A 10,885-nucleotide genomic window follows, 5' to 3' on the forward strand; every position below is an offset into this window, starting at 1 on the left:
CACTGGCTTTCCTAGCGGGGCTTGGAATTGAAGGTATTCGGGATTGTCATTTGCTGGTGATGTCGTGATAAGCTGCGGGCGCATCGTTATCGGGTGGAGCTCATTTGGCTCTGACGATCTTTGGAGATAACGGAGTCGGGGGAAAGGTGTTGTCCGAGTATGGAATTGGAGTTGAGATCTATTGGAAGAAATGATGGTGCATATTTTGGCGGAGGGCTTCTACGCGACCGCGTTTGTATAGACTCGTGACCAAAGCTGGCAGAAACCAGACATCATGTACCGCGGGACATTTATTCGGAGAACAAGTCATTGCAACGAATACAACCAGCTACAATTATGGTACTTGTCCCTGCCGCCTATCTATGTGTCTGTATTTGTACCTGATTGTACCTAGATGGGTGCACGGACTACGCCACGTGGGGCTGAAAATAAGGTTATCAACTATGAAACTGACATTCATGAAGTACATTATATTGGGGATTTAATCAAAACAAACAGACGTCGTGGGATGAAGTGGCTCAGATCAGGAACAAGTGCTCTTCAGAGTGTGTCAGATCGCATTGGTTATCATCATCGTCTCCCACGGTCTTCAGGGAATCAACGAGTGGTGCAGAGGAATTGGATACAAGACGGGTGAGAAAGTAACAGCTTATGGGGTGGGCTCTGAATCACAAGGCTGTGTCTTCAGAGATTGTCAGGCCTTGGTTAATCATCATAAAATCCCAATCCTCGAGGGACCAACGGAGGGGTGAGTGAGTTTGGATAACAGAAGGGGTGTAAGACGCACGATGGGGTAGGTGGACCCAGAGTATTGGAAACTTGTGTCTTCCGAATGAGTCAGAAAGAAAAAACTACCTCATCATAATGTCCACGGTCTTCAAGAGGATCAAGGGAGTGGTCAAGGGGATTGGGGAAATGTGAGAAGGGCGTGCAACAAGCAGGCACAATGGGGTAGATTGGCTCATTCAATCTTCAAATCTCTTCAAAGTGAGTCAGCAGCTCTCTTTGTATCTTCAAGGCCGTAGAATTCAAGAGTGTCAACAGAGTGGTGAATTGGGAACTGTAGGGGATGGGATAAACTGGCATGATAGGGTAGATGGTCTCAGAATGGCGTTAAGGTTTATCTTTCATAGTGGTTCAGTATGAAGAACAAGTCTTCATGGTACCCACGGTCTTGAAGAGGACCAACCGATTTGTCAAGTGATTTGGGAACATGGGAAACGAGTGCAGTGAGGAGTGGGGATCAACAATGGGGAAGTATAAGCAGTAACTGGGAACGAGGTGGGCATTGGTTGCGAACAAAAGAACCGCTCAGAGTGTAGTGTCAAGTCAAGTCCTCAGAGCAGTCAAGCTTGTAGGTCATGTTGTATCTTCATCGAGGTATCATCAGCATTGGACAAACAGATATCGTGGAGGTTGCAGAATGGAGAATTGGAATGAAGCAAACGAGGGCTGTGGGATAACTTGTCTCAGATTGGTGGTAGTGAGGTTGTCATCAAGATGATCAGCTCTGTTCTCTTTGGTCATCATCGACCCCACAACCCTCGAATGAATCAATGATCCAAGTACAAAAATGGCCAGAGAAAGACCAAGCAAGAAAAAAAGAGAAAAAAGTGTTACATGAGTAAGAGAACACAAGAAGAGCTGAGCTCAAAGTAAGACAAAAAGCTGCATCATAGGAAAGAAGGAAGAAAAGGAAAGACAAAATTCCTCAACAGAAATAAGAATACAAATGAGAAGACAGCAGTAGGCAAGAATGGGGCAAGGAAATACAAAATAAAGTGACCGACAAAATCCCTTCGAGCCCAGTTGATACAAAAGCCAGCATGATACGAGAGATGAGTGAGCAAAGGAAAAACAAAAGGGTTCAAGATATGCAATGAAATGAAGCACAAGTAAAACAAAACCCAGCAACACAGGAAAGAGAAATACAAAGGAAACAAGAAATAACAGAAAGAAAAGAGAGAAAGGAAAAAAAGAAAGAGGAGCAGGAGAGGAAGAAGAAGAAACAAAAGAAGAACGATGTCACGCATCATGAAAAATTAAAGAAAAAAGGGCAGAGAACATGAAAGTTTGCAACAAGGCATGGGGAGAGAGAATAGAGGAAGAAGGGGAAGAAGAAGAGGAAGAAACTTATAGACGTGAGGACGGAGGATGTGAACTTACGCTCAAATAACGAGCTCTCATTGGCTTAAATCAAATGATGCAGCCCGGAAAGAGCAAAAAGAGAAGTGACGGGGTAGTCAAGTGAGGGCTGAGTGGCTTGGAAGTATTGATTTGGGTGTTAGGGGCCTCAGTTGGGACGGGATGGTCGTCAAACAAGATGTTTATCAGCCTCTCTTGCATGCAAATTGAGGATAAAGTAGCTCAAATTGCAGAGTATGATTAAAAGTAACATGAAGATTGCAAATTCAACGTTTTACGTGTATATTCGATAATTTACGTGGTTGGTTCATAGAATAACATTTCTCAGTTGATGAGGCATCACGCACTTCCGCGCTAATATCTTCGAGTATACATCCAACCTCCGCTTCGAAATTTCAAACGTACATTTTGCAAGAGGCACATGACTCGACCGGGTCTTTCTTGGAGATTTCAACCTGACAATTTAATTTTTACCTTGGCAGCTTGACCCTCGAAGACCAATCAACAAGTATCGCCAGATCGTCTACAGCGGTGGGACAACTTGTCGATGAAGTTCTGTCCCCATTTCGCACTGAAAATGAGTCAGCAACTAACAATCGCTGGAAATCGAATCTCCATACCTCGTGTTCGTGTTGATGAAGTCCCGGAGATGCTCATACTTCATTTTACGTTCCTCTGGACTCAAGTTGATCGCAGCGAAGATCGCTTCGGACATTTCAGTGGTATTGGCGGGGTGGAATGAAATACTACCGGCGGACATAAACGACGCAGCGCCGGCGAACTCTGAGAGTACGAGAACGCCATGACGCTCTTTTTGGCAGGCGACGTACTCGAATGAGACGAGGTTCATTCCGTCTCGTGTCGACGTAAGAAGACATACATCGGCTATAGAATACAATGCTGCGAGCTCAGTGAACGGTACAGAGCGATGCATGTATAGCAGTGGAGTACCCTCAGGGGTGGCTGGACGGTCAGTATGATTCCAATCGCAAGACAAATCACTAACCATGCTTGCCGTTGATTTTTCCAGCCATAGTACACAATTCTCTCTCGAGCTCCTGATACTCCTTTACGTCCTCGCGGCTTGGCACGGCAACTTGGATAAGAATGACTTTATTTTCCAGTTCGGGGTGGTCATCAAGGAAAGCGTCAAAGCCTTTCAATTTTTGCGTGAGACCCTTGATGTGATCGAGTCTGTCGACGCCAACAATGACCTTGACACCTTTGTACCGTTCTTTCAAAGTGTGGATACGTTCCTGGACGTCCGGCTGTGCCAGGGTCTCTGTGAATTTCTGGGGGTCGATACCGACAATGAATTTGTCCGTACAGACGAGGCGATTCTTGTACTGGATCTGATTTCCAATCTCGGTACGTGCACCGCTGGTGAGGTATGAGAATGTGTTGTCACATTGGTGCGGGGAGGTTAGGGCTGACACTCACAGAAGACTGGCGCAGGTGTCGATGAAGTTCTGCTTATACTCGTCGGTGTGGAACCCAATCAAATCGCACGATAAGAGACCTTCGATAAGGTGCTTTCGAACAGGGAGGTTTCTCCAAAAGTCTCCTGCTGGAAAGGGCGTGTGGAGGGAGAACCCAATGGCACAGGTTTTGCCCTGTTCTTGCAGGCGATTACGGAGAAGCTCTGGCAACAACATGAGGTGATAGTCGTGAACCCAGATCAGGGTTCCACATTCTGCGGCATCTGCAATCGCATCGGCGAACAGTTCGTTCACTCGTCTATATGCTTGCCATGGGGTGTCATCGAAGCTTACACCGGATTGGTAATGGAGGATTGGCCAGAGAATACGGTCTGCAGGTCAGCGATATTCCAATGGCATGAACAGAAATCTTACTCGAGAATCCGTTATAGTGCTCGTGTGCTAACGTCTTGTCCAAGAATATAGGGATCGCATTATGCTCTTTCAAGCTTTTTGTCACTTCCTCCCTGTCTGCCGGATCTTTGAGTTCAATACCGGGCCAGCCGAACCATTGGAATTGAGTGGACTTTGTCAGGCCTGAGAGAGAGGTGACAAGACCGCCACTGGAGAGAGATGATTCAAATCCCCCTTCTACTCGCTTGATGGACAGCGGAAGGCGATTCGAAACGATGATGATGTTCCGCTTAGGATCGCTGGTTGGCCCCATACCGGTATGCCGAATGGGATTCTATACGTTGAGAATAATTGTTGGGAAATAGCAATTAGAAGTTATATAAAAGTAGGTACCAAGGGATATATCACTATTGAAAAGCTCAAAGGCAAGATGTTGCCTGCAGTTACATCTTGCCCCAGCTATGGCAAATGGCAAATTTGCGTCAGTATGAATATGTTGCGGCCGATTTTGTCCACGTTTCTTTGATGATAGGTTGGATCAAGTTAATAACACTTCTGCTTTAAGAAAAATTTCGGTTGAATCGCATTCCTCGGCTTCCAGTCTGATTGACGGGTTACATACATCGGGAAGATCACCCCCCTCAACTACCGATTCGTTTCTGCCTACGTCCCATGAGCCATAGGCTTTCTTCACACCTCGGAATTTCTGTGATCTAGATGAATACTTTGTGGCGCTCAGAAACGGGCAATTCAGCGGCGAGAAAGAGACCAAAGGCGAAAACAATGTATGAAACCCACATCCACGGTTCAAGGCACTATGGACACAATTATGAGCTCTGGTATATTGACGAAGAGTGAGGTTGAACTGGAAATCTTTTTTATTCTTTGATATATACTGATGAATTGTTGAAATGCTTATTTTATCTCATAGATGTCGTCATGGCCATGTCAGGGCATTCAAAGCCCTAAACTCCCGTCGTTTCCAGTTGTTTCTCCGAATAGCCTCTTTGCCTCTGCAAAAACTTTACGGCAATGAAACAACTCAATCCTGCTGCATATGCACATCCGGCAAAAGCAATCAACCCCCAATACTCTCCCTCACAGCGGTGGATGATTTCACCAGCAATCGGAACCCCAGTCAATGCCCTAATCAGAATATTAGCCATACAACCCAAAAAGACATCAAAATCAGAGGTGGAAACTTACCCAAAGGCAACAATGGTATACACAGTTGTATAGTACCTCCCATAATTCTCAACAGGACACAATTCTCCCACGCAAACGGGGACAAGGCTGATGTTACTCCCGCTCGCAAATCCAAACACAACAGAGAAGATAATAACAGCAACAACGTTCCCGTTTGCAGGCATCCAAATACCCAACACAGCAATTAAACAAAGAATGTTTGTCGATATTAAAGTGTTCATGCGACCAATGCGATCAGCCACGATACCCGGAAGCCAACGACCAGGGAACGAACCGGCATTCAAAAAGACAACCATAAGATACGACAACTTGGGAGAAATACCACTCGCAATCGAATACGAAGCAATATACTCAAGCGGAATGAAAAACCCCCATTCAATAAAGAAAACCCCAATAGTCGTCAAAGCAAGCACAGGATCCTTCAAGATAGTAAGATCAGGAAGAAAAGTCTTCAACGAAGGCTTAGACGAAACCTTTGGCGGGAAATTTGCCTTCACAAGCAAACAACCAGGAATAAGGAGAATCAGCGTAATAAGCCCGACAACCCGACTAGCCCAAGCAAAGCCAATCTTCGGCGCAAGATTCTCCAAAACCAAAGGAAAGATGACGCCCCCAATACTCCCACCAGCCAGCGCAAGCCCGGTCGCCGCACCACGCCTTTTAATAAAGAAATGCCCAATACTTGCAACCGGAACAATAAAAATAAACGAGGTCCCCATTCCACCCAGGATCCCAATAACAACCAGGAAATGCCAATACTCATAGCAAAAGCCCATGCAGACGAAGGCAACCACGAGCAAACTGGATCCAAACCACATGAGCATGCGCGGACCCTTTATATCGAAGATCGGGCCGATTTGGATACCGCAGAAGAAGACGAGGAAGTTGTAGATGCCGAATATCCAGCCGATTTGGCCTTCACTTATGTGGGACAGTTGGTGTGTGGAGATCCAGGCTTGATAAATGCCTATGCTGTTCATCAGCCCTAGGCCGCCCATTATCGCACTGAAACTGCCTAGCACGACGAGGTTGCCTGTTAGGCCTCCTTCTGGGCAGGAGGCTTGGCTGGGGATTTTTGGTTCATGGTGCATTCTTTGAGTTGGGTCTGTTTGGTGTCGGTGTATAGGTAGGTAGATGTGCAGGTGGATGTATAGGTGTATAGACAAGGGCTATGCCAAATGATAGAATGAATGAAGGAAACGTACAAGTTGCTTTTGGAAATATCTCTATGACTACTAAATGCCTGGATATAACGCCGTCTTTAACTGTTCTAAATAGTGGGTTACGATTAATTTTCAGTAAAACCTTTCCTTGCTCGGCCATTTTGAATGCATCAAAGGCGTGGTTGGCACTTGACGTGCAGTGGACCGGACTCACAAATCGCCGAGGACAAAGATCGGAACCGGGAGTTTGTTGTCAGAGGACATGCAGACCCGTTAACGGATGGGCAAATCAGCGTCGTGCTATACTTTGTTCTGTAGGTGGTGCATCGGAGTATACTCGGGTCGCCCCGTGGCAAAGGCGATCGATGGGTTTTGGCCGCCGATGGCCGGTGGCCGAACCGTCGGCGAATGTTGGGCGGCTCGGCATCGGCGAACGTGATGATATTGAAATGAGTCAAGTATGCATTCGACAATATTTGAATGCATGTGAATAGATGATCGGCCAAATGGAAATGGGACAGGAAAATTTTTGGAGTGGCTCATTGGGGCTGTTCGCCGAGCTTCGTGTTGGATATATATTTGATGCTAAGATGTTTCATACGAGATTTTAGCTAGTAAAGCTGTGTAGAATAATGACAGGACAGAGGCTCATATAGCTCTTTCAAATATCAAATTGAGGAAATACAAGAAAGGAAATACCCATGACAATGGTATACAGTCCATGAACCAAAACAAAACCAACCAACCCCCGAACCCAGCAATCCCTGCTGGTTATGCTACCGAAACCCAACAATGTAAAACAAGACGCCAGACCAAGACCCAGAACTAGATGCTAAGCTGTGGTCTATGCAAACCTGCGCTTGGTGGGACTCGGCGTCCGAAGGTGCTGCTCACGATCACGACTGCGCTCGGTGACAAAGTCCATGGACTTGGTATTCTCAAGCAGCATTGGCGGGTCCTGCTTCTCGCCGTAGTTCATCTCCTGGTTTTGCCGAGGGTCTTGGCCGTAGTAGCCAAAGGCGGGGTTATGGTGTAGCTGTGGATGCATGGGTTGTTGTTGTTGTGGGGGGTGCTGTGCGTAGTGCTGTTGTTGTAGACGGTGTCTGAAGGAGCGGAATGACCAGTTGCTGACAACTGTGACTGTTGAAATTGTAGCTAGGAAGAACAGCTAGATATCTGGTCAGCGTAATCCACGCACTCATGGGAGAACGGTACTCACAATCGCCTTCCAGCTGATAGGATCAATGAAGCTATTGATGATGATGGCCATCGTATGCGCCGAGACCTTGGCACGGCCAACCTTCGCCGGGTCTCGATTCATGCAGCGCTCCCAGTTCTCGCAGATTGTCTCAAGAGCCGGGGCCCGACTAGGTCGGCCGCAGTCATTGTCCACGTAGCTCTTCGTGCATACCGCCATGTCGGCCAGAATGGTATCGGACATTTCCTGCGCCGCCTGCTCGAATTCACCACGGATCGCCGACACAAACCCGAACACGACGTACACGGCCAGAGAGAACAGCGACAAGTTGACCACGAGCTGGGCCCACCATGACAAGATGGCGGGGACATTCGGGTGTGCCTCGAGCATGCTGAAAAATTCGGACCAGGTTGACACCCGCGAGCCTTGCAGCTCTGTCTCTTGTTGCTTTCCTTTCTTCACGACTTTCCCGGCCTTGTTTTCCCTGCTGTTGGGCTGGTCTAGCTCGCTCTCTTCGTCGCTTTCGATTCGTACTGTTCGGCCTAGTTCCTGGTCCCTTCTCCGACGCTTCTGTACCCTATTCTGAATAGCGTTGGAGTGGTGGGTCAATCGGGGGATTCCCCCTCGCCCTGGACTGGACCGGCCAAGGAAGCTGAAATGTGAGCTTGCCTTCCCTGTTTTGGAGGGCTGATCGGGTGTATCTTCATTGTCTGCGCATTCAGGTGATGACATGTTCTCCGGGCCAGAAGAGAAATCGATGTCGAATTTCCGCGGTGTCGTGAAAGCAGGTTGGCCGAATTTGGCCTTGGGGGAGAGAGGTGCGGACTGTCGGGGCTGAGTGAAGAGGAAGGGCTGGGAGTTTGGTTGGCGGAGAGCAGGTAGCTGTGGTTTCCCGGGAGAATCGAATACACTGTGTGTTCCTGGGGGCTTGTCAGAGGGATTGATCTGTGAGATGACATCGCTCGAACCATCCCCGGTGTAATACGAACGTTTCTTGTCGTGTGTCCCTAGATTGAAGGGAGAGTTGGGATCGACGGGGCCTCTGGATTGCCATTCAAAGTCCATTGGACTTTCGGCCGTTCGCCTGTCCATGTTTGCGACCAGTGTGGGAGTGGGTGAGGTTGAAGAGCGGGAAGTTTTTGTTTGGGGTAAACATGCAGCCGCAACCTTGGCAACCCTATACAATGAACAGGTCAAGTGAGAATTCTGTTTATTTTGATGGATTTTTTTAATTGCCGTACAAAGGAAACCCCAGATTTCTCAGCTGATTAAAAGCCAGATTAAAATGAACTCGTAACAGGTCAAACTATACGGAGGACCACGAAAGAACTACGCAAACCGAAGACAGTAAAGATCCTGCATGAGGTGACCAGCACCAATAGAAATATTAAACAGACATCTATTCATCCATCTGCCACTGATAATCCAAAGCCTCAAACCGACTCTTCTTATTCCTCGCCGCAAACCACTCCTTCTCAAACCCAGTAGAGCGATCCACCCCATCCCACCGATGCCCCGGCCGGATACCATACCGATTCGGCTGAAAGGCACCACGATACAAGGGTTTCCCAGAAACACTAGACCCAGCCGCAGGCTGCGATGTAAGAAACTCCGCCGCAGGATCATTCCAGCGCTCCCGCGCCCGCAGCTCATCATTCATATTATCATCATCAATTGTCCGCGCCACAGGCATAGACTTGACATCTTGAAGCTCCTGTCGGCGCTCTTCCCGCTGCTGCCGCTGAACATCACCCATGAGCGCCTCACGCGCTTGTTCCTCTTTCTCGCGCTTTTCCTCCTCGGCGCGACGAGCTTCAGCGCGTTTCATTGCGACGTTGATGATTCGACCGGACGCGTCACGGTAGATTGTTTCTTGGGTCTTTTCGTTTGAAGCGGTCGGATCACGGTAGAGCGCTTCTTCGGCTTTGCGCCGTTTTTCTTGTGCTTTTACCATCGCCGCGGTCTGCGCTGCTGTTTGGAGACCGCCCCGTGCACCCGATTCCATTCGTGCGCCGCCTTCATCCTCTCCTTCCCCTTCAATTGTTGGACCGTCATCTTTCTCCGCGTCTTGTTGGGCTGTTCGTTCAGCTGCAGCTGAGGCGAGGATTGCGTCTGCAGCTGCTTGTTCGCTTGCTTCGCCTGGTGCGGGTCCGCCGATTGTTTTCCAGCTTGATTGCTTTGCGCGACGAAACTCGGCGCTTTTCGCGGATCGATCGATGTAGGGATTGTCTTCGTCGTCTTCCTTGCTTTTGCCTAGTGAGGCGCGGATGTCGGGCGGGTCATCGTCTGCGATGATGAGGCCTGAGCCGGCTGTGTCGACTGCTTTTGTCTTCTTGCGCTTCTTCTTTGGGCGCTCTGTTGCCGGGTCGGCTGTGAGGTAGTTTTTTGCTAGGTATTCGGCGAGTGACCCGGGCATGATCTTGGTGTTGTGTATGCGGGTGTAAAGTGTAGGCTGAGCTCAGTGATTTATCGATTGATACCCGGAGGAATGTTTCGCCGAACTGTATGCTGCCTAGCGCCGTTGATGCACTATCATGCACTATCTCGTGATATAAAGTCGAGGCTGTGACAAGAGACCTTGGCAATATTTTTTGAATGCTCATAATTTCTCTTCAAGAACATAATGCCCCGCTCAGAAGAAGCGGAATGGTGGGCTAATGCAGTTTACGAGGCTATCCAAGAAGTCCCCCAGGGCAAAGTCACAAGCTACGGGCATATCGCACGTCTACTTGGCGAACGTACGGACTAACCTCCGGAAAATGCATGGATATACTGACACCATCTGCTTGAAATAGCCCAACGCCCTCGCCAAGTCGGAGTATGTCTAAAGTCCCTCCCAGCGGCAGAGTCCGGTCAACATTTCAACTCAAGCAATGTACCCTGGCAGCGGGTAATCAATTCGAAAGGAATGATATCACACCGGTATGTTCTCTTCGATTGCAATTTTAGTGCCTTACCTCAATCCAATTTCGGGCACTTAGCCACGCTTCAAACACATGTGAATGTCCAACCCCGTTTGAACCACCGACTGACGACAACACAGCGGACCGGGCAGTGCAGCCCGCCAAGCAGAAGCCCTCGCAGAAGAAGGCGTGGAAACGACTACAGACAGCATGGGCGAGATATATGTTGATTTCTCGCGATATGGGTGGTTCCCAGACCATCTCCCCAGCGAGGAATCATGACAACGCGAGAGATTGGGCATTCATGCATTGTTACTGAACCCGTGAACAGTATGATACTATTCGAAGCGACATGCATACATCTTTGAATTTCATTGGCTCTTCGACATTACTGTAGATGGAAGGAAATGATGTAAATGAGGAACGAATATCGAATCC

At 48.3% G+C, this 10,885-nt stretch overlaps 5 protein-coding genes across 5 annotated transcripts; 1 reads left to right on the forward strand and 4 right to left on the reverse strand.

Annotated features, from left to right (window-relative positions):
• Positions 1-2,646: 2,646 nt before the first annotated feature.
• On the reverse strand, positions 2,647-4,290 carry N7508_006426 (trehalose-6-phosphate synthase; the record flags this gene model as incomplete). The annotated part of the gene is made up of 5 exons (XM_058464492.1): positions 2,647-2,716; positions 2,766-3,108; positions 3,152-3,525; positions 3,586-3,955; positions 3,999-4,290. The coding sequence occupies 5 exons, from the start codon at positions 4,288-4,290 to the stop codon at positions 2,647-2,649; spliced, it is 1,449 nt and encodes a 482-aa protein (XP_058318345.1).
• A 652-nt stretch (positions 4,291-4,942) lies between these two features.
• Positions 4,943-6,274, reverse strand: N7508_006427 (uncharacterized protein; the record flags this gene model as incomplete). Its single annotated transcript, XM_058464493.1, has 2 exons — positions 4,943-5,123; positions 5,184-6,274. The coding sequence occupies 2 exons, from the start codon at positions 6,272-6,274 to the stop codon at positions 4,943-4,945; spliced, it is 1,272 nt and encodes a 423-aa protein (XP_058318346.1).
• Positions 6,275-7,190: 916 nt separating this feature from the next.
• N7508_006428 (putative nuclear envelope protein Brr6) lies at positions 7,191-8,636 on the reverse strand (the record flags this gene model as incomplete). The annotated part of the gene is made up of 2 exons (XM_058464494.1): positions 7,191-7,514; positions 7,566-8,636. The coding sequence occupies 2 exons, from the start codon at positions 8,634-8,636 to the stop codon at positions 7,191-7,193; spliced, it is 1,395 nt and encodes a 464-aa protein (XP_058318347.1).
• A 307-nt stretch (positions 8,637-8,943) lies between these two features.
• On the reverse strand, positions 8,944-9,960 carry cwc26 (putative cell cycle control protein (Cwf26); the record flags this gene model as incomplete). The annotated part of the gene is made up of 1 exon (XM_058464495.1): positions 8,944-9,960. One exon carries the CDS (start codon positions 9,958-9,960, stop codon positions 8,944-8,946), a length of 1,017 nt encoding a protein of 338 aa, XP_058318348.1.
• Positions 9,961-10,167: 207 nt separating this feature from the next.
• On the forward strand, positions 10,168-10,729 carry N7508_006430 (MGMT family protein; the record flags this gene model as incomplete). Its single annotated transcript, XM_058464496.1, has 3 exons — positions 10,168-10,282; positions 10,340-10,466; positions 10,588-10,729. 3 exons carry the CDS (start codon positions 10,168-10,170, stop codon positions 10,727-10,729), a joined length of 384 nt encoding a protein of 127 aa, XP_058318349.1.
• Positions 10,730-10,885: the final 156 nt, after the last annotated feature.

This window comes from Penicillium antarcticum (assembly GCF_028974205.1).
Source record: "Penicillium antarcticum strain IBT 31339 chromosome Unknown utg000006l_segment0_segment0, whole genome shotgun sequence".
Classification (NCBI taxonomy): Eukaryota; Fungi; Ascomycota; class Eurotiomycetes; order Eurotiales; family Aspergillaceae; genus Penicillium; species Penicillium antarcticum.